Source organism: Diabrotica virgifera, chromosome 2 (assembly GCF_917563875.1).
Source record: "Diabrotica virgifera virgifera chromosome 2, PGI_DIABVI_V3a".
Classification (NCBI taxonomy): domain Eukaryota; kingdom Metazoa; phylum Arthropoda; class Insecta; order Coleoptera; family Chrysomelidae; genus Diabrotica; species Diabrotica virgifera.
The window spans coordinates 188760115-188787788 of NC_065444.1; the positions used below are offsets into that span (position 1 = coordinate 188760115).

A 27674-nucleotide genomic window follows, 5' to 3' on the forward strand; every position below is an offset into this window, starting at 1 on the left:
TCGTGTGGGGGAAAAAATAAATATGCCAATTTAATTGCCCATTTGTGTAATTTGTAAAATTCATATTAGTGTTTTCAAAAAGCGTATACAGGGTGAAAATTTTTTTTAAGACCAAAACGAACTAATTTTTTAAATCCGTGCCGGATTTTTTTCTAGTTTGTATAAATCAGTTGATTGGGTGGTAACACAAGTTAAATATTTGTTCAAAAAAAATTAGTTTTTGTAATAAAAGTTTTTTTTTAATTTATGGTTTACTCTAGCAAACTTTTAATTCATACTCAAACTTGATTTTTTTATAAAAAATTAAGTAATCGTGTGGGGAAAAAATAAATATGTCACTTTAATTGCCTATTTGCCTAATTTGTAAAATTCATATTATAGTTTTCAAAAAGCGTATACAGGGTGAAATTTTTTCTAAGGCCCAAACGAACTATTTTTTTTGAAGCCGGACCTGATTTTTTTCTAGTTTGAATAAATCAGTTGATTAGGTGGTAATAGTGTAACGATTGACCAAAATAAGAGACATATCAATCTGACCGTTCAAAAATTATAACGAATAAAAATTTCTGTCAAAATGCGAAACTCGCCCTCTATATTATTAAACAATGGGAGCAGACACTTTTTAATGGTCATTTGTTATTCCCCATAGGGGCCTCTATACGAGGTAGGAGTATGTACAGTTCCTCATGACTCACCCTGCATAGCGTACACTCCAGCGAACTGTATATCTGGTTAGTGCCTTGATTTCAATCAAGAATTTACCCATTCCTTGCTCTTCGTTCAGCATTGTCATTTTCAGTGTTTTCTCATATCTGCCCACTTTCCGTCGGGATTCCATTCCAGCGCTGGCCCGGCAATATCATCTGGAGGCCTGCGGAGTGTGTGGTCCAGTTATCACCATTTTTTTGTTTTATTTGCTTCAATATATTCTGGTGGCTGGTTTGGTTCCATAACATTTCAGTCGAGTTTCGATTAGTCCAAAATATACGGAGTATTTTTCGTAACACTCTATTAATGAAAACTTGTAATTACAGAAACAATATAGAAATTCAGCTTTTACAATTTTGTGTTAAAGGTACATTATGCTGACATAGAGATGTTTGGATGTTAACCGTCCTCTTTACGTCTGTTTTATCGACTACAATAAAGCGTTTGATAAAGTAAAACATGATCGACTCATGGAAATTCTAAAAACGAAAAACCTAGATGAAAGGTATTTAAGACTGATAACACACCTCCATTACAATCAGCGAGCAATAATAAGAATTGAAAAAGGAACATCTGAAGAAATGGAAATAAAAAGAGGAGTCAGGCCAGGCTGCATACTATCACCTCTATTATTTAACGCGTTTTCTGAAGAGGTAGTGCAAGAAACTGTGGAAGATGAAACAGTCGGCATAAGAGTAAATGGAGTCTTAGTTAACAACATCAGATATGCAGATGATACACTAATAATATCCGATAGGTTACAAGACCTGCAAAGACTCATGAGTAAAATAGTAAGGTGTGGTAGGGAGTAATAACTCTCTCTCAATATCAAAAACACAAAGTTTTTGAAAATTACTAAATACAACCGTAATACTAACCAAGCACGTTCTAATTTTATGAAAATGAAAAAGATCCTATGCAGTAAAGATTTAACATTAGACTAAAAGGGAAGTTCCCTAGGTTGGCTGTATACCATATAGTTAAAAAACTCTAATATGAAGTAAAAACCACTTCTATGTAATTGGTATATTTATTACAATTTAAAAATCCCAATGGATTGAATAAAATGTGTCCAATTCAGAACGTTTTCAGACCTATCGGTCCATCATCAGTGAATTTGAATACTTGCTAAATAGCCCCAGAACCAAACAATGGTTGAATTTTTAATTCGATTTACATTATTTCAAAGTAATATTAAACAGGCTAAACGCCGATGTTAAAAGATATAACCTCCGGGAACATGGTGAAACCCTACCAGGAAACTTAAGCAACCATCTTAGGCCAACGCTGACTACCAAGTAAGGTAGGTTCACTTAGGTTGACGGGTGGTTCACATAGGTGGTTCGTATTTAAAATTGAATAAAACATTTTTTTATTTAATTTTGAATACGAACCACAATCATCAACTTATTCATATAAATAAAACATCTTAGCAAACATTTTCCACTTAATTATTTGGTCCCATATCATAAATGGATCCATTATTCGCTAATTATTATTATATTATTATAAAATCATTTTACCCTCTATATCTTACATAATTAAGGTAAATGTAATTATAGCCACAACTGTGTTGATATTTGTTATTACTGTTGGAAAAAAAATTATTACAAATAGTTGACTGCAGTAATAAAGGGTAACCTCTACGTCACATTGTCGGTTTGTTTTTGACACCTTTCAGAAACATCACTTAATTTTCATTTAGTTGCTATTAAGTCATTGTAATGTACACAACTCAATTTGCATCCCACCTGTTGAGAAATTCAATACCTTACCTAAGGGCATTATCTTTGTTGCTATGTATCCATCCTAAGGCATTTTATTTAAGTATGCACCTTTAATGCATCCATATAATATTTAAAGGTTTTGACCCGAATATTTGTTTAGCGGCTCGGCTGGCATCCAATCTGTAAGTATTACCAACTTGCTTTAACCTTAGTCAAAATTTAAATATCAACTTTACATTCATTAACACGGTTAAACTTACTTTTAGGTCTAACACTGATGATGATTTTTGATAAAATCGAAAACGTTTTTTTGTGATGTAACTGTTAAAGGGATTTTTAATAAAAAAATTTTATACCTTTTACAAAGGATTTTTTGCCAATTTTTAAAAAAAATGTTGTGGCTTAAATTGATACTCCAAGAGGCAGTCGGGTGGCAGCTTGAACATTGGAATTAAGCAAAAAGCAATGTTTATTTATCAAAAAACATTTTTCTGTTTTGTGGCAGCAGTAGAATTATTTTGAATTAAATAAATTACATACATTCTTCTATTTGTGTCAATTAATTTAATAAATTTTTTTTTCTCTTGGGCACCCTGTATAAATAATTATGTTAATGTTTATATTACTGAATAGAGAATTGAATAACCTGTCAAATGAGCTAGCACATAACCCATATTCCCTATTTAACAATAAGAGGTGGGGGAAGTGGAAGGGAGGGGGTTGACAAATGACAGATGTATGTACCGTAAAAATGTGTCCCCCTTAAATCAAAAATCGACCTGTTTCGTCATTTCCTTAAATTCTAATAAATACTGCCAAATATCGATGTGGACTGTTTTCTTTGGCCCACTCTGTATATTTGGCCTATTCTGTTTTTTCCTTATATTTCAATTAATATTAATTTAGTGCACACACTAACAGCTACCAACAATTTTTTATATTGAATTAAAAATATTCCAAAATCTTTTAATCGGGTACAGTAGGTAAGGAAAATTAGATTGTTTACAGAGATAAAAGAATAGAATACCACGATTTCTAACAATTTTATTAACGACTCCACTGATCTTGAAAGTTATATGTTTTCTTTTCCGCTAGAGTAAAAAAATAACAAGTCAGTTTTTTTAAGGATGGATAACATGAAAACATAAAATATTACATCAAAAGCAGCTCACAAAATTAGTTTCGTTTAAAAATAATATCTAGCGAATGCTAAAGTTATAATATAAAGTTGGAACAAATTGGATTCGCACACTCAAGACATACAGATTTTTTACATCGGCCACAAAAATATTTTTTATTCGATTTTCCTTGCGGCATAAGAAACAGTTTTTTACTCTAGTGGCTCGACATGAGGAAATATCAGTCCTTTATTTCCTTTGATCTTTTACTAATTATTGGTTTCATAATAATTCAATATCTGAAAGATGCATATTTTGCATATGACGCAATAATCTTGAACAGCCTTCAAGAAAGAATAATAGACACTGGTTTTCACCAATAAACTTCAGGCTACATTGATATAATTTATTCGTGAATAAGGTCTATCTCCGCGATCATAAAATGCATTTAATGATAAAAATTTTATTATCACCAGCGGTTTACCACAGGGATTTATTGTAAGCCCTATCGTTTTTAATATATATTTATACAATAAGCTTGCATGATATGCTCCATAAAAGCATTGGTTTATTGACTTAGGTTTTAATATGACTTCAAAAAATAAAATATCTCATATTTCACAACGAAAAGACTAATTTTAACATATCGACGGGTTTTTGACAAAACATCGTAAGCATCAATTTTCCGAAAGATTTTTATCTTAAATGGTTCCTTACGATAGTTTACAGCTGATTCAAAATTATTTTTCCCCTAATAACAAGTGTCTAAAATTTAATTTAATTTTTATCGTAACCACCGCATTTCAACCTTATTTTCTGCCTCTGGTATCGTAAACGGCAAGGTAGAAGCGACAGATGATGATAGTAAATGACATAAATCTTGTCGATCACGTTTGCATATTTTGCCGCTTACGATAAGATTAACTGACCAAAATGACCGTGAGGATTACTCAGTGTTATCTTAAATGTGTTAGAACTCAGTGCAAATTTTATTTCGCTAGAACAATTTAAACCAAAATAGGGGTAGTTTTTCTATAAACCACAGAACCTTGCTAGCTAAGATCTATAGCACTGTGCTTGACTATGACCTGGTAAATATCATTAGAATACTGTTGTGTAATAGACGCTTCTACGTTGTGATAAACGGAAAGAAGGGCAGATGGAGAATCCAAAAAAATGGCCTACCTCAAGGAATCGTTCTGGTGCCGTCCCTATTTAACATCTACACCAATGACCAACCAATGCACCCTCGGACTGAGAGTTTTGTGTACGCTGACGACCTTGGTATCGCCGTAAAGGGGAAAACACTCACAAAAGTAGAGTCGACAATGGAAGAGGCTTTAAACATGATCAACTTACATGGTCAACTTACTACAAACCAAACTTATTAAAGCCAAACCCTACTAAAACCCAATTATGTGCATTCCACCTGAACAACAATCTGGCGCATGTAAAACTGAATGTTTCCTGGGAGGGACAACGCTTGGAACATACTGATAGGCCCTATCTTGGAGTGCTACTAGACCGGTCACTAACGTATAAATTCCACTGTCAGAGCATTAGACAAAAGGTTTCTACGAGGAACAACCTTCTCCGGAAACTTGTAGGGAGCAAGTGGGGTGCAAACTCCCAGGTCTTAAAGTCAACAGCTGAGGCCTTATGTTTCTCAACAGGGGAATATGCTTGTCCCGTCGGGGATAGATCTAGACACGTCCAACAAGTCACCACGGCGTTAAATGAAACATGTAGAATAATTACCGGTTGTATGAAGCCTACCCCTCTACCATTACTGTACCGGGCAGCTGGATTCGCATCACCAGACGACCGTAGATGCGCCTCACAATATGTGGAGAAGTTCAGGCAAACTTTCGATGAAAGGCACCAATTATACGGGTTTGACGGACCGTCAGGAATCAGCCGACTTAAATCAAGGAAAAGGTTTATGAGAAATGTCAGCGTCGAACCACTCGAACTGTTACCCCTACATACAGAACGACCTAATAGAATGAACTGGACTGGAGAATCTGGCGGACACTCAACCGAATACGCACAGGTGTTGCCCCTGTAAAACAGAACCTTATTAAATGGGGCATCAAGACAGATAACGACGCACTTTGTGAATGTGGGGTATTACAGAGCGTGGAGCATCTGAGAGTATGCAGACTTTGCCCATCACAGTGCACCCTCGATGATTTATGGCTCGCAAATACAAAGGGTGTAGACGTAGCCCGATATTGGGCAGAAAAGCTGTAGTCGGATCCAGACACGAAAAAGTAAAGTAAGGGGTAGTTTTGATAAAACCTCCTATTCAATAGATGCGGTAAGTTTTTAATACTTGTTTTTTGTATTTTTAATAGAATTTGAAGTCTAATTTACTAATTTATTAATGACATAACCTATGTTTTTTAGTTGTTCTTGTGCAAATATCATAAATATTATATCTGCAACAAAAATATATCAACTTTTAGTTGATGGAGTTCACTGAAACCTGAAACAAATGTAGGGGAGTCAATATAGAACGAATATTGAAACATAGTTTTTAATTCCAAACAACTTTTTTTATTAACAATTTTCGATATTGTGAAATATAAAGCTACTTTACTATTGAACAAGATTCATATTTTTTAACATAACTGGTATGAAATTAGTAAAATTTAATATCTGATAATTTTTTTTAAACTGATAATAAAACATTATCAATAGGTTCCAAGTTACGCAGACATACTGTATAAGAGCTCAAAAAATTACATTTATAATTTTTTAAGCTTGTTATTAAATGTATTTTAGGTAAGTTGTACAGAAAAAGGTTTTGATGACTTTGAACATTATTTTAACTGATATTTTTGGGCTATTTTATTACATTTTTTATCGTTCTTAATTTTCTCAAAAAGTAGTTGTTTATTTCATGTCTATAGAGCAAAACAGTTTAGTGCATTTTAGAGATTACATCTTAAGCTTTAAAAAAGCAATTATAAAATTGTAATATCTGTTCAAACTTGAGTAATACCCTCTTAAAGTGTTAGTAATTCTGTAAAACTACGAAGTTTTCAAAAATTATATTTTTTGGGAAGTCGTATCATTTGAATTAAATTTTTGAGATATTTTTGAATAGTATTATAATTCATTTTATAGAGTGTCACAGATATTAACCTTCGGATGACCAAGCGGGGGAAATAGTGACCCCAGCGTATGTTTTTCTTTAATAAATTCAAAAGTGTTTTTAGTTTTTAACTCATTATTTTTTTATTTGACTTTTATATCATTCTAGATATCCTCATATTTTGAAATAAAAAAGATTCCCTATATTTTACGAATAAAAAATATATTCTTAAGTTGATGTTTAGTAAAATACCATCTATTATTTGAAATTTCAAGTAGTTTTACGCTAATGACGTCGACTTTGCAAAGTAACAAGACACTTACTCAACATACACACTACACATGACACTAATACTTATGTTGTGACTGGCTGAATGACATAAAGTCCATGTGATAAAAAAAATCATTTTTTTGTTAATTGTCATTTTTGACATTTTTGATCTGGGGTCATTTTCCCCCCCTTGGTCATCCGTGTAACAAAAAAAGGTTGATCATCGGAAGGTTAATACACGTATAAAATTTTAATTTTCTTTGTCGATTGTTATTATTAAAAATATTTTTTCTGTTAAGATACTTACGTTATTTATGAATATTCATTTATATATAGATACCTTGAAACTATCGTATGTTTATCTTAAGCAGCAAGCTTCAACTAAAATTTACACAGACAAGGTCTAACAAAGTATCGTATGTTACATAATTTAATAATAGAATGTTATATTACAGTTTTTTTCTTAAATTAATATTTTGTTATGTACTAATTTATCTTAGTTTCAAAATTTTAGTTGTATTAACCAAAAAGTCGGTAGAAGAAAAAGTCGTCTCCTGTAAAATGTGCGTTTTGTCGGTTACGATGTTTTATCAAAGACCCATCGATATGTTAGTTGGTAACTACACAAACATCATAAAGAGCTGGAAGACAGAATACTTCGGCCATATAATTAGAGGACCTAAATACCAGCTACTTCGCATTATAATACAATGACAACTGGAGGGAAAGAGATGGATTGGTCCAAAGAAACTTTCATGGTTGCGTAATATTAGACAGTCGTGTGTTTCCACGGTAGAATAATTAATAGAGAGATATTGCAAATTTAACACAGCCTACGTTGCGCTATATAAACCGCGCTATTTTGACAGAATTGACATTGGGTCAAAACGGCAAACAGGTGTATGTTTTCAAAAAAAACTTTTGATAATGTGTAAAAAATATTTTATTATCAGCTAAGTACTTTCGACACATAACGTGTCATCATCAGAGCTTCGTCCTCTTATAAAACCTTCATAGAAAAGCAATTGCTAAACAACACAATAAAAAACATCGATACTGGGCAAAAGCCACAGATATAGGGTATAATAACCCTTTAAAGTGAATAAAATCACATCTAAATTCTTTTATTAATTAGTAAGACAACATGAATTGACAATTGAATTGACATTGCCCAGACAAAATTGCTCAATATTTTGGTTGCGGTATTTTTACGGCTTGATTAATTAGTTGTTTTTCTAATTTGTATGCAATTTAAATGAATCAATACTTAGAAGTCCTCATTTTTACCAATGCTAATGATGAAGATATCGAGTTTATCATCTTGCATAATATTCTGGGAGATAAACATATATTACATGCTCAAAATCAAAAATTTTATTTAAATGCAAGTAAGGTTTGAATTTTTTCCAAATATCTAGCAAGACAAACAAATGATCCTTGAGTGTTCTTATAATAAAATATTTTCCTGTTGCACTCTTCATGTTTTCCTGAACTAATGTCCAATTTTCAGGATAGGTCATTTTATTTTGACCTAAAACTTATTTTAATTAACACTAATCATCGTCAGACGTATATCTGATTCTTTTCGTACTGTCCGAGGGACTCATTTTTAGAAAATTATTACAAATAAACTTGGTTTATATAAAAAACAGACAACAAACATAACCTGAAAACAAAATAGCGCAACGAATACCGCACAGCGTAACGGTTCCCCTAATAACGGCAGGCACTATTTCCAATAACGCAGCGTAAGCCAAATATCACATCTACGCATGCTCTACCGTCAAAACAACGCGTGCTGTAATACTGCAATTGCAAAAGTGGTTCTGCAATATCTCTCTATTTTGCGCAGCACCCGATAGAGAAAGGTTTCAGGAACATGCAAAGTTATTTAATTTTATGATGACGGTCACCGTCTGAATACGGGCAAGAGACTTAATGAACAAGAAGTGGATGACTATTCTATATCTATGATCTCTAAACATATTATTTGTGTATTTTGTTGCACCAAAAGTTTCATTAAATACATATTTACAAACAAGATGTTAGAAGGGAGTGAATCCATAGATTATATCTAAGCAAAAATGGGAATCAGATGTCAATATCTCATTGTTTTTTTAAGCGTTATATCCGCTCTTTCTCTCTTTCTGTTTCTCTTTCTCTTTCTCTTTCTCTTTCTCTTTCTCTTGCTCTTTCTCTTTCTCTTTCTCTTTCTCTTTCTCTTTCTCTTTCTCTTTCTCTTTCTCTTTCTCTTTCTCTTTCTCTTTATTTTTCTCTTTCTATTTCCCTTTCTATTTCTCTTTCTTCTTCTCTTTCTCTCTCTCTCTTCCTCTGTCCCTCTCCTCCTCTCACTCTATCTCACCCCCTCTCTCTCTATATCTCTTTATATCCCTCTCACAAACTCTTAGGAGAGTGAAGGTAGAATGTTATTTTCTTAGTTCAAAACCACCCAAAATGTCGAAAAACTGAAAACACAATCATAATATAATATAAATAAATTAATCCAAGGAACTTCTTTTAAATAAAAGAACATTTCAATATAAAATTGGAAAGAAATCCTTTGTAAAAGGTATAAAATTTTTTTATTAAAATTCCTTAAAAGGGCTACATCACAACAAAACGCCTTAATGGCTACTGAAAAGTCATTGAAATGTAATCAATTCAATTTGGATCCCACGTGTTGGGAAATCTCAATACATTACCTTAGGGCATTATCCTGGTTGCCATGTGACCATCACAGGGCTTTTTATTGAAGTATGCGCTTTTAAGGCACATATTTTATATATGTAAAAGTTTTTACCCGGATATTTTTCTTTTGTGGCTCAGCTAGCATCCAGTTTGTCGAACACTGAAGATGATTTTTTATAAAAATCGAAAACGTTTTGTTGTGATGTAGTTTTTTTAAGGGATTTTAATAAAAAAAATTTATACCTTTTACAGGATTTCTTTCCAATTTTGTGATTGATGGTATACAGCCACCTACAGGAAAAACATTTTCTTTTCCTTGTGGATTTCAATATAGTTTTAAAAAATTCGTAGGAATTTATGCACTATTTTTATAGACAGAAATATCCTAGCATAAGCTAAATTAAATATATTACAAGGAAATTGTAGAAGTTTTAAATTATATTCAGGATTTAAAATTTCAAAATTAAATAAACTATCGTGAAATCCAAAGCTTAAAACATAAAGCGTTTGTGCCCATGAAGTGAATATTCCTTTGGTTTCACTTGTCATGCCGGTTTACAAAGTTCTACAAACCAGCGAATAAGGGCATAAGATGGCAAGCAGGATAAAGTACTTTAGTGGTGAGGCATAGTTATTAAGTTAGCCCCTTAAGGACTGAAAACGTCCACCCCTTTTCACGTGTTTATTACAGTTGTTTAATTTTATCTATCTCCTACAGTTAGTGAGTAAACTGAAGTTTAAAAGGATATGTAAACATATTTTACTGAAAATATTTTAATTTGGTAAAGAAATAAACTATTTTTGAATTAGTAAAAAAATAAAATTAAGAAACTCTAAACGAAAGATATCGAAATTCTGGATATTAGGCACGAAGATATACGAATCCGACCAAGAATGCGACAGGCTTGCGTCTTGTCATCGCTATTAATCATAATTTAAAGTGTAGGTACCTACAAAATTTCCAACCAATATGGTTGATGTCATGTGATGCCAGGGGTCAATCTTTAAATATTTTTAACCTCCTTTAAAATCAGATAATATAATGTCACCTCAACAGTTTAAAAACAACTCAAGGGTTTTTTACCCGTATATTTTAGTTGCTTAAAGCATGCAAACCTGTAAATACAACTATCTATTCATTGTTTTTACCTTTGTCAAAATTTAACCTCACGTTTGCTTTACTTATAGTATAGAGGTATACTTTTTTTAGGTGATAACACTGATGGTGGAATATTGATTCTGAAATTTTTTTATTGTAATATAGCCCTTTTTAGGGATTTTAAATATAAATTTTACAAGATAAGTTTTTTATTTTTTTATGAAGTAGTTTTTTAGAACCATACTTACAGAATAAACTGAGATCGGAATACTGATAAAACCTTCCAACATCTAATAAAAATTTATAAAAAACTATAAAAAATGATAACAATAATCTGGAATCATTTAGTACGGTCTTAGCGGCTCACGGTTTAAAAATAGCTGCTTAATAGACAGTGGATGATAATATGTACATACTAGTACAAGTAATGAAGCTTTAAATGGGACAAAACCTCGCAATTTTTAAAGAATTAATCGATTTGCTTGAAAATTTGAGAATAAGTAATGGATATTCCACTGATCAAAATCTATATGATGCCGAAAGTCGCTTTTACCATGGCGGTGGTTTTCATCGCATCTTGGGGGTGGAAATTTTTTAATATATTTTGGCCGCAAAAGTGGGAAAAACATTAATTCTAAGCAAAAAACGTTTTATACATTTTTTTGATAAAATTAATAGTTTTCGATTTGTTTGCTATCGAAAGTGTTAGTTTTATATCGAAAAAATCAATGTTTTTAATAAGTTTTCTGCTAATAACTCCAAAACTTTTCGTTTTATCAAAACAACTTTACTTTACAAAAATGTACCTTTTAAAAAAATAAACACAACCGTTTTTTAATTTTCTTTGAGACCAATAGTATTCGAGCTATACTTTATTATATGTTAGCTCTTCTTCGTCAAATACTAAATATTGTAGTTTCAAAGTCAAAAGACGGGAAAACTATGCATCTTTTGAGGAAAACTTGTTTACTTGAAAACTAATTTAAAGTATTTAAAAATATCTATCTCTCAAAATAAAAAAAGTCTCTAGCTCAAAAATTAAGTGACTTATAATGAAAAGAATGTCAGTCCCTATTTTTTTCAGCGAAAAATGATCGGAAGCAACCTTATAATCACCACCCTGATTAAAATTAGTCATTGACCTTATTTGGTTTTATTTATTTATGTATCATTAATAGGTTCTAGAAGTTTGACCAGATTAGAATGATTAGTTTTTAAAAAAAATTGAGTTAAAAGCGAATAACAATTTTTTTGTAGTTTGGAAGAAAATGGCTTTTTCTTCAGAATAGAAAGATTTGCATCACAGATAAAAAAAAATGTTTCAGTATGAAATTGTAGCTTGCTTAATTCCAAAGAACACGGTTTGCAAAAATTTTTTCTACGGCAAAAATTGAGTGAGCTATTGACAATTTAAGCTTGTAATAACATGCAAAAACCATCTTTATCAACCCTTTTAAAACCATCTCCTTTTGTGACTGAGGATTTTAAAAAGATTTAATATTAATAGACTTTATAGATATTTAAAAACCTACAAAATTATTTGTTACCAAACTTTCTAAAATAAAAAATAAAAAACTTTCGGTTAAAAAATCAATATATTTTTTGAAAAAAAAAGGTTGGTCTGGATCCCGCGTATGAAAAAAAAGTTGATTAATAGCAAGCTGAAAATTTGTTAATAGCTTAAGGGTGTCTAGCCGAAAAAACTTTGATATATGGGAACACTGGAACAGGGGCAGTTTTAACTGTGGAATAGGTTAAAAATTTGGAACGGTCACACCACGAAAACGGCACATTTATTTTTTCCGACAGAACAGATTTAAACTCTCTGAATAGAGATTAAACTCTCATGCAAAAATCAGACTGCTATTTATCACCTGTCATAATTCCTGTCATTTGACTTATTCTACATGTTCCACTCATTAAAACGCCCATTTGGTGATTCAGACGGGATCCAGACCTATAAGTTAGCGGTGCTTTTAGTCATTATTGTCCTTATTCATTCTTCTTTACTTATGTATTATTAATAGGTTCTAGAAGTTTGACTGGCTTAAAATAATTAGTTTTTAAAAAACTGGAGTTCAAAGCGAATCACGAATTTTTGTAGTTTGGTAAAAATGCCATTTTCTTCAGAATAGAAAGATTAGCATCAGAGATACGAAAAAATGTTTAAATATGAAATTGTAGGTTATTTCATTTCCAAGTTCATGGTTTGAAAAAAAAAATTCTACGGCAAAAATTGAGTGAATCGTAAATGAGCATTATCGAAAAACATTGATTATTTCAATATAAAACTAACACTTTCGATAGCGAATAAATCAAAAACTATTAATTTTATCAAAAAAATGTACGGAACGTTTTTTGCTTAGAATTAACGTTTTTGTTAACTTTTGTGGTCAAAATATAATAAAAAATTTTCACCCCCGCGATGGGGTGGCAACCACCCCCATGGTAAAAGCGCCTTTCGGCGTCATATAGATTTTGATTCCTGGACTATCCACTACTTATTCCCAAATTTTCAAGCAAAGCATTCTGTAAAAATTTCGAGGTGAAAAGCTTCGGTTCCTGGATTAATACCGTCAAATATAAAATACACCATAAAGGTACATATAGATATGCTCACCGAACACTTCGCACCGTGTGTCCGGTACACGTTTGTGGCTGGTTCATTAGATTAGTACGCGTTAGTACGTGTCTTTAAGTGACACAAAAACGGTGCGCACACGATCCAACTTCTGCCGGCGCGGCGCCAAGAACTCACGGCGCAAAGTGCGCGGCGCTCATATCTATACATACGTTTAGCGCTGACGTATCCCCAGCAGTGACAAACACCACAAGGCACGCCCTTAGAACAAATCCTACAAAAGTCAAAGTTAAAACCAAAAATATCGATTAGTACGTAGGCGATATACTAACAATATATCCCTACGGAAAATTCGAACTCCTTAATATCCAACAACTCCTTAATTCTATAAAAGAGAAAAATAAATTCGCACCGCAGCAAAGTCGAACTACCAACTTCCTTTCATTGATTGTGAGTTATTTATCACCAAACTCGTGGACTCACCCCTGACATTTCCTGTTTAAACATTTAGTTGTTCCAACGGATCTTTGCACTTGCATGAAATTATTCACGAATTACTTTATAGACGGAGAGCTAGAGCCGAAAAATCATCGTTATAAGTAATATGGAGTTTGGCATGTGAAATGTGTCTATTGTATATTAATAATTATGACCCCTTTCAGGCTGACACCTCAGTGGATACAGGAAGTAGCAATAGGGGATGAAAGGGGAAAGTTAATGTAGTCATTAAAGGTTTTCACCTCCTATTTTGTTAAACCTCCATCGATTTGCATGAAAATTGGTCACCAGTTAGAGCATACCTCAAGAAATAAAACTGATTTGGTGCCAACTTGCACTTTTACCCTGGGGGTGGATACCACCCCTCATGGGGGTGAAAACTATTTTATTAAAAATAAAGCCACAAATCGATAGAGGGACAAATTTTGAGTAGAATTTGTTATATCATGTTATTAAAATAAATCAATACTTTTTGAGTTATTAAAGATCAAAGATTTGTCTATTTAAGAGCACATGCGTGAAGTTACGGATGATAAAAAGAACATATTAATTAATTGTATGTTAGTAAAATAGTATTTTTATATTATTTCGATGTTTAATTGAATTTTTTTCTATCAATATAAACTGAATATGTTCAGAAACTGGGGGTGTCCAATAATGGGTACTTTTGACCTATTCGGACACACTTTTGCTAAATTCATAATATCGAAATAATATAAAAATAATATTTTATTAACATACAATTAATTAATATGTTTAGTTTATCATCCGTAACTTCACGCCTGTGCTCTTAAATAGACAAACCTTTATCTTTAATAACTCAAAAGTATTGATCTATTTTAATAACATGATATAACAACTTTTACTTAAAATTTTTCCCTCTATCGATTTGTGGGGTTATTTTTAATAAAATAGTTTTCACCCCCAGAAGGGGTGGTATCCACCCCCAGGGTAAAAGTGCACGCTGGCACCAAATCAGTTTTATTTCTTGAGGTATGCTCTAACTAGTCACTAATTTTCATGCAAATCGATGGAGGTTTAACAAAATAGAAGGTGAAAACCTTTAATGACTACACTAATTTTTCCCGTCTTATTGCTACTTCCTGTATCCACTAAGGTGTCAGCCTGAAAAGGGTCATAATTATCAATATACAATAGACACATTTCACATGCCAAACTCCATATTACTTATGACGATGATTTTTCGGTTCTAGCTCTAAGGGCCGGTTGTTCGAACGCTAATCAACAATGATCATTATCAAATATTTAATTACTGTCACCAACTGTCACTGTCAATTTGATTGGGTTGCTGAAATCATAATTATTGATTACAATTATGAAATTACTTAATCAATTATGTTAATAATTGTTATGTTAATTGATTAACTAATCTCATAATTATAAACAATTATGTTTTCAGCAGCCCAATAAAAGTTGACATTGACAGTTGGTGACAGTAATTAAATATTTGATAGTGATCATTGTTGATTAGCGTTCGAACAACCGGCCCTTGACTATTAGGTCTCTTTTTAAATCGCAGTAACTAATATCGCAAAATTAGGCCGCTTGTCCATAGAAACCACAATAAGGTTAATAGGGATAAGAGATACGGTTTTGGAAAATGGTTTTTCACACGATATACAGACACAGAAGATAAGATAATGCACACAGTGGGCGGTATCAATGACGGCAGCATCCGAGTGATCTCGAATTCATTATGTAATTTTTAAGTATTGCATTCTTTGGTCTCTTCAACGTCTACTGGTTTTATTTAAATATTTTGAATTTATTATGTATAAGGTTGTGATATTTATTTATAACGTTGCGAATATTTTCATTAAACATGCGTTGTGCAGTTTTTGGATCTGGATCTGACCGGAGCCACCGCTAACAGTTTGGCTACCCGCGTGCATTTTCAATTATGCCGCCCCCCTTTAACTTTTACTATTTAGATTTACCTTTCAAAAATCCCTTAGTTTTTTTACATACATAAGGGTGTGAAAAAATAAAAAGAATACTTTACAAATAATAACTATTTCTCCAATAATATTCTTAAGAAACACTTATACTCTGGGCTAATTAGCAAAATACAAGGAGAATTTATTTACCAGCAATTTTATTGCTGGAATCGAATCTTATTATTGTATGTATTAATAATATAGGTATGCAAAGTCCGCAGATAGTGTGCTACTTTTTTTATAAACAAAATGGCGCCCGAAAATCGTGTTTTTTTCAATTTTTGTTCTATAACTCCAAAAACTTAAAACTATACACCAAAAGCACTCAAATAAAAATTCACCGCAATTAAATTATGCATAGAGAAGTGTTTTTCTCGATTCACTTCGACGAAAACTTTCCCCGGAAAAAGCGGGTTTTTCCAACAAAATCTTTAATGTTCAACTAAAATTTTACATAAGTAATTGTTAATCGATAATTAAATAACTTGGTAATGAAAAATTCCTTTTTGTATAGATTATAATTCCAGAAGCCTATGGAAATTCAAAGAACAGTTTAGCAACAATTGAATTGTTAATTAAAAATTTACGGTCGCTAAAATAACGACAATAATTATGGTGCATAAGAATAACTATGATTTTTTCATAAAAAGACACTATACCTATGTAACGTACTTTACAGAATTGAAATTGGAATATTTAAGCGGCCTCAGGAAAATTTTAAAATTATAAACAATTTCTTGGCTTATAAACAAATAGAATATCTCGGAAAATCCTAAACTAAATTAAATTATGAAAACGGTATTCGAAAAGTAGTGGCAGGACGCTTCTTCTAAAAGAAAAAACGTTTAATTATGACGAGTGATTCCTGAGATACAACCGGTCAAAATTGACCGGAATTTACGGCAAAGATATAAACAATAGGATCATAATTTTTAAACTGTCCCCTTTTTGTTTTTGTCCTCTTTCTCCACACCAATTTTCATATCTTTAAAATACTCATAACATATATTATTATAATAAAAACTATCGATAATACGTGTGAAAATTGCCAAAAATAGCAAAATTCCAATCAAAAATTAGGTTGGAGAAAATGTAACCCTCAAAGATCAAAATCGGTATACGTTAAAAAAATGCATTTTCTCGGCTTCCCATGGAGCAATTTCCTTCATTCTTTTTTGTTCCCTAATAAGTCGAGTAGAGCCATCGAACTAACGCATTATTAAATGTCAAACTTGCTTTTGTTTTGTTATAATAGATTAATTTATTTAAAAGAACATAAAACTACATATGCTTTCCAGTTGTAGGCTTTTTTTTAGATAAACTTACTACAAGTGTACTTTTTAAAGTTAAAAACATAAATATTCTCATTTGAAAGCTGTATAATTATTTAAACATTTTTTATTTAAACAAATTACAATTTTGTGTTATAATAAAAAAATTTATTTATTATAACAAAACAAAAGAAAGTTTGACATTTAATAATGCGTTAGTTCGATGGCTCTACTCGAGTTAATTGGGAACAAAAAAAGAATGAAGGAAATTGCTCCATGGGAAGCCGAGAAAATGCATTTTTTTAACGTATACCGATTTTGAACTTTGAGGGTTACATTTTCTCTAACCTAATTTTTAATTGGGATTTTGCTATTTTTGGCAATTTTCACAAGAATTATTGATAGTTTTTATTATTATAATAATAATATATGTTATGAGTATTTAAGGATATGAAAATTGGTATGGAGAAAGAGGACAAAAATAAAAAGGTGACGGTTTGAAAATTATGATCCTATTTTTATATCTTTGCCGTAAATTCCGGTCAAATTTGACCGGTTGTATCTCAGGAACTACTCATCATAACTAAACGTTTTTTCTTTTAGAAGAAGCATCCTGCCGCTGTTTTTCGAATACCATTCTTACAATTTAATTTAGTTTAATATTTCCCGAGATATTCTATTTGTTTATAAGCCAAGAAATTCTTTATAATTTTAAAATATTCCTGAGGCCGCTTAAATAGTCCGATTTCAATTCTGTAAAGTCGATTAGATAGATGTAGTGTCTTTTTATGAAAAAATTATAGCTATTCTTATGCATCATAATTATTGTCGTTATTATAGCGACCGTAAATTTTTAATTAACAATTCAACTTTTGCTAAACTGTTCATTCAATTTCTATCGAATTCTGGAATTATAATCTATACAAAAAGGGCTTTTACATTAACAAGTTATTTAATTATAGATTAATAATTACTTATTTAACAGTTTAGTTGAAAATTAAAGATTTTGTTGGAAAAACCCGCTTTTTCCGGGGAAAGTTTTCGTCGAAGTAAATCGGAAAAAACACATCTCTATGCAGAATTTAATTTCGGTGATGTCTTATTTGAGTGTTTTTGGTGTAAAGTTAAAATTTTTGGAGTTATAAAGCAAACATTGAAAAAAACACGATTTTCTGGCGCCATTTTGGTTATAAAAAAAGTAGCACACTGTCTGCGGACCTTGCATACCTATATTATTAATACATACAATAATAAGATTCGACTCCAGCAATAAAATTGCTGGTAAATAACTTTTCCCAAAAATGGCCTATTCTCGGATAATCAGCCCAGGCTATTACTACAAAACAAAAATGTAATTATTGTACATACTCTTAAATAATACAAATTGTTACAAAATTATTTAAATGCTTGTTTTAAAAATACATTACAAAAAATTACAAATATTTATAATTATTAAGATTTTAAAAAATGAAATAATAAGAAGGTAATTATTTTATAAATAAAAAATGGTTTTAAGCAAAATAATTTAAAGGATAAAAAGAAACACAGCATTAAAATTTAATAATTTTATTTAAAATTTAAAGCTCCAATAAATGTACGTGAAATACGGTGACATCGTATAATTTTCAGGGTCAACTCCTAATTGCATGAAAATTTGGATTTAGGTTCTACTCATCCTCCACTTCAAAGTTGAACTTTTACTTGGGGGATGAAAGTCACTCGTTCTCGAGGGTGAACAATATACGTTTAAAATAAGTCCGGAAACAGATAAACTGACTAACTTTAAGCAACTTTTGTTCTATGAAGTTTTTTAACTTAGGCACTAGGTTAATTCAGTAGTACTGAGTCATTTGGGACTTAAAATGTTTTCATTTCCACTAAGAGGAGTGGGGGATAATTATAAAATTTTAAATAAAAACCCCACGATATTTCGCGAAATGAACATCAGATGGAAAAACTGCAAAATATAGGTATTCAAATATTTTTGAAAAATTTATCGAATGGCGTATTTTTCGTCGAAACACGACCCCACACGGAGCTGGAGTCAGAGCCGTGCGGTACAACTTTTCAATATGATGCAAGTCTTCGAAATGCCGCCCCCTAAATATTATTGAAACTTAATACTAGTATTTATTTTTATTAAATGAAAATACACAGAATGGATGAAAACTTTTATTTTAAAAACAAAATAGACTTAAAATTAAATGAAATATGTATTAACATTAAATAACATTTATAAAAATTACAATTTTACCCTTTTGATTTTAATTTTGGCAAGCTCGTCAATCAGATTGGTGTAGTCTAAAGTAGCAGCTAGTGAGGACTCTATTGAAATAAGTGCTAAGTTTTTTTAGTTTTGTTTGTCTTATAGAGCTTGGTAAATAGTTTTTAATCATATCACCTAAATATGTCACCTAAACTCTGCCATGTAAGGTTCGACCTAAAATTTTCCAACCAATATGGTTGATGCTAGGGGTTAATCTGAAAATATTTGTAACATCCGTCAAAATCTGATAACATAATGTAACCCCAACTATTTAAAATCAATTTCAGGGTTTTTACCCATATATTTTGGTGGCTTAAAGCATGTAAACCTGTGATAACACTGATGATGAAATATTGATTCCGAAAACGTTTTGTGATGCAGCCCTTTTTAGGGATTTTAAAAACATATATCTTTTACAAAATAAGGTTTTTATTTTTTTTTTAGTTTTTAATCATTTTTAGTTTTGAAAAACTTCTTTCCCCAATTTACTGAGACAGAGAGTGTTAATAAAATTCTTAGGGCTGGTACTTTCTGCACCTCGCATGACAAAATTCCTCTAACCGGGGTTTAATCGGGACAGATAATACCGGCCCTTAGTGATACAACTATACATTGCGTCCATAAAGTAACGCATAAATTCATTATTTCGTAAACCGGCAATTTCAAGAAAAAAATCCCGAAACATGTCGATTTTTATTTTTAAATTCCGATTTTTTGGCATATAAATCAGACTAGTGACGTCATCCATCTGGGTATGATGATGTAATCGATGATTTTTTTAATAAGAATAGGGGTCATGTGATAGCTCATTTAAAAGGGTATTCAATTCTCTATTCACTAATATAAACATTAACATATTTATTTATACATGGTGTTCAAAAAAACATTTTTTTATTTAAAATAACTGAGACAAAAAGAAGAATGTATATACTTTATTTAATTCAAAATAGGTTTTACTGTTGTCAGAAAACAGAAAAAAAAATGTTTATTTGACAAATAAGTATTGTTTTTCGCTTCAATTCAATGTTAAAGCTGCCACCCACTTGTCTCTTGACAGTTTGAACATTTCGTTTAAACGAAAATCAATGTTTATTTGTCAAATAATTTTTTTTTCTGTTTACTGACAGTAGTAAAATGTATTTTGAATTAAATAAATTACATATAAATTCTTCTTTTTGTCTCAGTTTTTAATTAAAAAAATGTTTTTTGAAGACCCTGTATAAATAATTATGTTAATATCTCTATTATTGGATAGAGAATTGAATAACCTTTCAAATGAGCTATCACATAACCCCTATTCCCATTTAAAAAAATCATCGATTACGTCATCACGCCCAGATGGATGACGTCACTAGTATGATATATATGCCAAAAAATCGTAATTTAAAAAAAAAACTCGATCTGTTTCGGGATATGGACGCACTGTATTTGGGAATAAAGAAATTAGGTTATTTTGGCACAAATAGTTCAAAACATCTAAAGGTTTCATGGAGTATGGTATCATTTCGGACAAAGCATGCAATAATTCTTCTAGAAAATCATTTGCCTCTATATCCGATTCTTTTTCTATGAAAAGTATTGAATGAAGATTTTCTAGTATTTTATCATCTTTGCCTTTTCCATTTTCTTATATTTCCCTTAATTTAAAAATATCATATAAAAATTTAAAATTATATTATGAGTTATGAGTTTCTAAAAGCGAAAATCGATCAATCAAAGAATTAAAGGCAATGTCTAAAATATAGATGAAAAAATTTACTTTAAATAATTGATCTTCCTCTGTTGAGAGCTGATCCACAGATCAAATTGACGCATTTTTCTCTTGCCTGAATATTCATTTTCAGCAGGAAATTCGGAACTTATTTACCAGATTTTCTGCCATTTCATTATCAGTAATTTTCATTTGGTCATAGCCAAATTGTCAGTAAATTTTCATTTTTTCCATAGTTTCTGACGACATTTTTACACAATCTGACAAATTTAGAGTTACATGTTGCAACGTCTTCGAGACTGAATTTATATAAAATAAAATATCATGCCAAAGAACTGCATGGCATATAAATTTATAATTTTTAATATTTTTTACTAATCCTCGTGCTCTGACTTTAGTTTCTGAATCATTGTTGACGTCTTCTACTATTTCGAATACAGCATTATATATTTCGCAAAATTGAAATCTTAGAGGTTTCAATGCATCTATTCGACTTAACCATCTAGTAGTACTCAACGGTTTTAGTCTTAGTTGTGTAACATGTTTTTTTCAGAACTTCCCAACGCTTTGTAAAACCAGAAAAAAAGTGTACAGTTCTTGTATAATACAAAAAAGGTTGTTGTTTCTGTAGAAGAAGACGCTGCGTCATTTATGACTAAGGTGGCATTCACAGGGCACCTAAAACGCCCTCGGATATTTTTCAAATATTCTGTTTTGCACACCCTTTCTTATTCCTTTCATATTAACCCCGTTATCATAGCCTTGTCCTCTGAGCCGTTTTAAATCAAGAACTAATTTTTCTAAATTTGTCAAAATAAGTTCTGTACCTTCACCAGTTAAATATTTTCGGCTGACACTTGGTCCTATATATATAATTGTAATTATTGAATTGCTTAATTATTTGTGTTTTGATTTTACTGATTATGCTCTCTTTTGATGCCGCTTGATGCAACTGCCTCACCGCATCATAGCCCCGCACGGCCCTGGCTAGAGTGGGGGTTTACTTTAAAATCTTAAATAGGGGCCACAATTTTAATTGAAAATTTCTTTACGTAAAAATAAGCAACTTTTATTCGAGACATTTGTTCGAATTATGGACAGATGGAGCTATAATCTGAAAAAGATTGTTGGAAATGGAAAATTTAATTAAAAAAATGGAAAGTACCCTACTTTATGGAAAACTTCACTTAACTTTTTTTGGTTTTAGGACCTACTCTTCACAACCTAATAGGTCCCCATTAAGCTCGAGTAACTTCAAATTCAGCATACTTTCTTCCCCTACTCTTAGGCACTTCCGGTAATTATTTATTTTTAAGGTAACGAGACAAGTAATAGCCTTTAACCTATAAATTGTTATTGTACTACTTACAAGAGTGGCTAAAGTTCTGTCGAACGGAAACTTATTCTGTTTATTTTAGAGATTACTGTTTAACTTTTGTTTTTTTTTTTAATTTATTTAATACCGTTCTTTATTTATCTTTTTATCAGTAATAGCCAGTATGATATTCAAGCTATTTGATATTGAGTCCAACAAGCTTTACAATAGTAAAAAAGGATCAAACACTTCAATAAAATAACTTTTCATTTCCTAATAATTATATTGACAATTCATTTTGATTTAGCTCTGTTTTCAAATCAATAATTACGTTTATGCAAAGATCCGTTATACGTTGTGAGTTGACTATGCACACCACTTTGCACCTTAGAGTATAGTGGGTTGCGTAGGCATCAGGGACTGGGAAGAGCTTGTCGCTTGTCAAGGCATTCAATAAAGAACCATCATAAAGGTTGAACGTCGTTTTAGTTAATTAACATCCTTTCCTAATATAATGGATTAATTATAAACTATTGACCATCATAACATGGCGCAGTTATAATTGAAAGAATTGAACCTACAAACCCAGGTAGAGGTACAAAATAAATAATTTTTATAAAATCCTAGTAAAAGGAAATCAAAATGGAGATGCTAAAACAACCCAAGGCCATGTCTGTAAGTGGAGATATGGCAGTAAATTGGAAGAAATTTAAAAATTCATTTGAACTGTATAGTATAGCAACCGGCTGTAAAGAAAAATCTCAGCAGATTCAGGCAGCAGTTTTTCTTCATTGCATTGGAGAAGATGTCTTGGGCCATTTTGAATTGAGCTTGAATTTAACAGAAGCAGAAAAACAGAATTATGAGGTGTTGATTAAAAAATTTGAGAAAGAATTTGTTCCACAGAGTAATTTATCAGTAGAGTCGCACAAATTCAATCGAAGAGAGCAGGAACCAGGTGAGAGTTTCGATTCTTTTTTAGGTGATTTAAGAAGACTAGCTTCAGGTTGTGATTTCGGTGCATTAAAAGACAGACTAATTAAAGATAGAATAGTCATAGGAATTAGAGACAAGAAAACAAAAGACAGGTTACTTCGAGAAACCAATCTATCACTAGCAAAAACAATTGAAATATGTAAAGCAGCGGAGCAAACAGAGGAATACATCCGTCAGTTAATGGACAAAACAAACACTTTAGAGGTAAGTGATGTGAGAAAAAGAAACTTAAACAGAAGTCAAGGTAAACAACAACTTAATAGTCAACAAAACACAAATTATCAGAGAGGAAACCAGAACGTAGCAAGAGGTTCGACAGCAAAATGTGGCAGATGTGGAAGATCACATGTTTTTAATGCCTGTCCTGCAATGGGAAAACAATGTACAAATTGCTATAAGTATAACCATTTTAATAAATTTTGTTTTTATAAAAATAATGTTAATGCTATAGAATATAACAGTAATGAAATGTCTAATGAAGCTTTTAGTAGTAGGCAAGGGAAAGATAATGAATTTGTATTGGGGGCTGTAGAAATCAATATGTTGTGTGAAAACTGGTTTGAAGTGTTAAAACTAACAGGATGTAATAAAATGGTGAAATTTAAATTAGATACAGGGGCTCAGGTAAATGTAATTCCCGAACATATTTTTAATTTATTAAACATACATGTTGATCTAAAAAAGGTAACTATTGATATTAGTAATTATGGTGGTCAAAAGTTAGTTGTGTTGGGCTCTTGTGATCTAGAAGTTGAAAATAACAATAAAACCTATGTTCTGAATTTTGTAATTGTAAAAACCAATAATAAATCAGCTCCAATATTAGGTATTAAGAGTATTCAAGTTTTAAATTTAATTCAGAGGTGTAACATAAATGAAATCACTACTGCAGGGATTTTGGATGTGTATGGTGAGTTATTTACAGGGATTGGGAAAATAAATGATGTTCCTTGTGAATTTAAGTTAAGGGATAATTATACACCATCTATAGTACCTTGCAGAAAGGTACCATTTAGACTAATGGAGCAACTTAAGAGTGAGTTAGATAAAATGATCAATCAGAATATTATTGTAAAAGTTACTGACCCAACAGAGTTTGTGAATCCTATAGTTTTGGTGAAAAAAGCTAATGGAATTAGAATTTGTTTAGATCCACAAAATTTAAATAATGCTTTAATGAGGGCCCAGTTTGAGTTACCAACATTTGAGGAGATAACAAGTGATCTGGCGGGGTCTGAATGTTTTTCAATTTTAGATGTGAATAAAGGGTTCTGGTCTATAGTTTTAACAGAAAATGCTTCATTTTTAACGACTTTTGGAACACCTTATGGAAGATACAGATTTTTAAGACTTCCTTATGGGGTAAAAGTGGCCCCAGAGGTATTTTATAGAACGTTTAGTGAAATATTTGAGGGCATAGATGGAATTAAAATTTATATTGATGATATTATAGTCTATGCCAGGTCTAGGCAAGAACATGACAAAATTTTAAGACAAGTTTTAACAAGAGCAAAGGAAAGGGGGGTAAAGTTTAATAAAAATAAATGTAAGTTTCATGTAACTGAAGTAAAGTATGTTGGTCATGTGTTGTCTAAACATGGTATAGCAATTGATGATAGTAAAGTTGAAGCGATTAAGCAAATGCCTACACCAAAAAATGTCAAAGAGCTTAGTCGTTTTCTGGGAATGCTAACTTACGTAGGAAAATTTATTCCAAATCTGTCAAGTTTAACAGGTAATCTTAGAAAGTTGATGAAAAAGAATGTTCATTTTGATTGGCTGGAAGTTCATCAACAGGATTTTGAAACATTAAAAGAATTATTAGTACATACTCCAGTGTTACAGTACTATAACAGAAATAAACCAATTGTATTGTCAGTGGACAGTTCAAAGGACGCTTTAGGAGCAGTCCTTTTACAAAATGGAGGTCCAGTAGCATATGCATCAAAATCTCTCACACCAACTCAACAAAATTATGCACAGATTGAAAAGGAACGTTTGGCAATTGTTTTTGGGTGTCAGCGTTTTCATCAATATTTGTATGGTAAAGAGTTTATTGTGGAGAATGATCATCTACCTTTGGAGGCCATATTTAAAAAGCCACTCAATCAATGCCCTCTCAGATTACAAAGATTAAGGATTAATTTACAAAATTATGATTTTACTGTCAAATATAAGCCAGGATCACAGTTATACCTGGCTGATGCCTTATCTCGCTCAGGTGGTGATGATACTAATTTTGAAATTGTAGAGCAAGACATGCATTCACAAGTAGATTTAATCGATTACTATGACATAAGTCCAAATAAATTTGAAAAAGTATGTATTGAATCAGAACAGGATTTGGAATTAAGAGAGTTGTCAAAAGTGGTTAAATCAGGATGGCCATTAGAAAAGCATAAACTTCATGAAATGATAAAACCATATTGGAATTGTAGAGACCAAATATCAGAAATGAAAGGGGTACTGTTTAGAGGAGAACAAATTATAATTCCCAAAAGTATGCGTAGGGAGATGTTGGACAGGTTACATTACAACCATTTAGGAATTGAAAAAACTATTTTAAGAGCAAGAGACCATGTATTTTGGCCATTTATTAATAAAGAAATAACAGATCTAATAAAGAATTGTCCAGCTTGTTTAACTTATCAAAATTCCAATACGAAAGAAATGCTGATGCCCAAAGAAATTGCCAAAAGACCATGGGAAATAGTTGCTGTTGATTTTTTTTATTTTGATAACAAACAGTATTTGTTACTTGTCGATAGTTTTTCAAAGTACCCAGAGGTAAGTTGTTTGCATAATAACACCATCAATGAAATGGTTATTCATAATCTTAAAGCAATTTTTGCAAGACATGGCAGGCCAGATGTTATCTTTTCAGATGGTGGTCCTCAGTTCACCAATGGGTACATTCAAAAGTTTTTTAAGGAATGGGAAATTATTCACAAAACTAGTTCACCTAGATACCCACAATCAAATGGGTTTATTGAAAGATATGTGCAAACCTACAAAAAGATGTTTAAAAAGATTTTGTTTGATCAAAAAGATATGTATGTTGCTTTATTAGAAATTCGTAATACACCTATCAGTCATTGTATACCATCTCCTGCAGAGCTGTTATTTGGCCGTAAGTTAAAAGGTTTTGTCCCTGTAAGTGATTCACAGCTGCAGCCAAAATTTGATGTAGAGAATGTAGAACATGCCTTCAAAAGGAATCAGATGAAAAGTGAAAAATATTTCAATAAGACGGCTAAGCATTTACCATTGCTATCACCTAATGATAAGGTTATGGTGCAATTAAACTCAAGGAACTGGGAACCTGGGGTAATACTCGATATTGACAAAAAGAGACCAAGATCATATGTAGTTAGGATTGATAGGAATGGTAAATGTTACAGTAGAAACCGAAAGTATTTACGCAAATTTACAAAAAATAATTTTATATCAGATTCACTCTTTGATGAATTGCTGGAGGACTCCTTATCTAAAGGGGGCCCTCCAGCTGTTCAAAATCAAGAACAGCTAACCATTGATGAGGAAGCACTCGACAAATCTGAGTTAAAAAATGATCAGGTAGAACCAGATTTGGTTGAGGAAAGAGAACATAATATTGGAGGTGATCAATATGTAACGAGAAGTGGTAGGATGGTTAAAAAACCACAATATTTGAAATATTATTGTCAATAATAACAATAAGTTTGATCAGGTTAGAGAGTATAAACATAAATATATTGCATTTATATAGTAATTAATCATTAAGCAATAAGCAATTATATTTTTGTATTTAGATCTTAAGAGGGGAGATGTTGTGAGTTGACTATGCACACCACTTTGCACCTTAGAGTATAGTGGGTTGCATAGGCATCAGGGACTGGGAAGAGCTTGTCGCTTGTCAAGGCATTCAATAAAGAACCATCATAAAGGTTGAACGTCGTTTTAGTTAATTAACATCCTTTCCTAATATAATGGATTAATTATAAACTATTGACCATCATAACAAATAACTGTATAATTTTTTATGTACTTGGCTTTCTTTGAAATTTTTTTTGTGATAAAAGTAAATAATATTAATCTCCTTTTTTATATTTGACCATCCAAAATTGGAGATAAATTATACTTAATCAAGATTAATGATTATGTTCCGGTTCAAATTTTCTCATAATAGAATAAAGTACCAAGTTTTAATGGTCTATAGCAGGAAGGTTTATTAAAAATTCATAATATTTTCCATGTTTGTATGCTACCATTTTGGTTTAATCATTTTTTGAATATTAAAGTATGTTATGCTAATGCAAACAAACATTGGAGACAGGAAATTACTATATTTTCAATTGACGTCTGTTAAACATTTCAGGATAAAAATGA

The 27674-nt window shown here is 31.5% G+C and overlaps 2 protein-coding genes across 3 annotated transcripts in view; one reads left to right on the forward strand and one right to left on the reverse strand.

Annotated features, from left to right (window-relative positions):
• The window catches only part of LOC114326786 (5-hydroxytryptamine receptor 1-like), a 2054074-nt gene that overhangs the window by 667729 nt on the left and 1358671 nt on the right, over positions 1–27674 (reverse strand). The gene's annotated exons all lie outside the window — the stretch shown is intronic.
• Positions 22882–26996, forward strand: LOC126880884 (uncharacterized). Its single transcript, XM_050644955.1, has 3 exons — positions 22882–23930; positions 23991–24216; positions 26758–26996. The coding sequence occupies exons 1-3, from the start codon at positions 22953–22955 to the stop codon at positions 26994–26996; spliced, it is 1443 nt and encodes a 480-aa protein (XP_050500912.1). The 5' UTR covers positions 22882–22952.

Coding starts and splice junctions, on each gene's coding strand:
- LOC126880884 (XM_050644955.1), top strand. CDS start 22,953: ATGGAGATGCTAAAACAACCCAAGGCCATGTCTGTAAGTGGAGATATG. Junction 23,931..23,990: donor AATTAGATACAGGGGCTCAG/GTAAATGTAATT, acceptor GATCTAAAAAAG/GTAACTATTGATATTAGTAA. Junction 24,217..26,757: donor AGGGATTTTGGATGTGTATG/GTGAGTTATTTA, acceptor ATTTTATATCAG/ATTCACTCTTTGATGAATTG.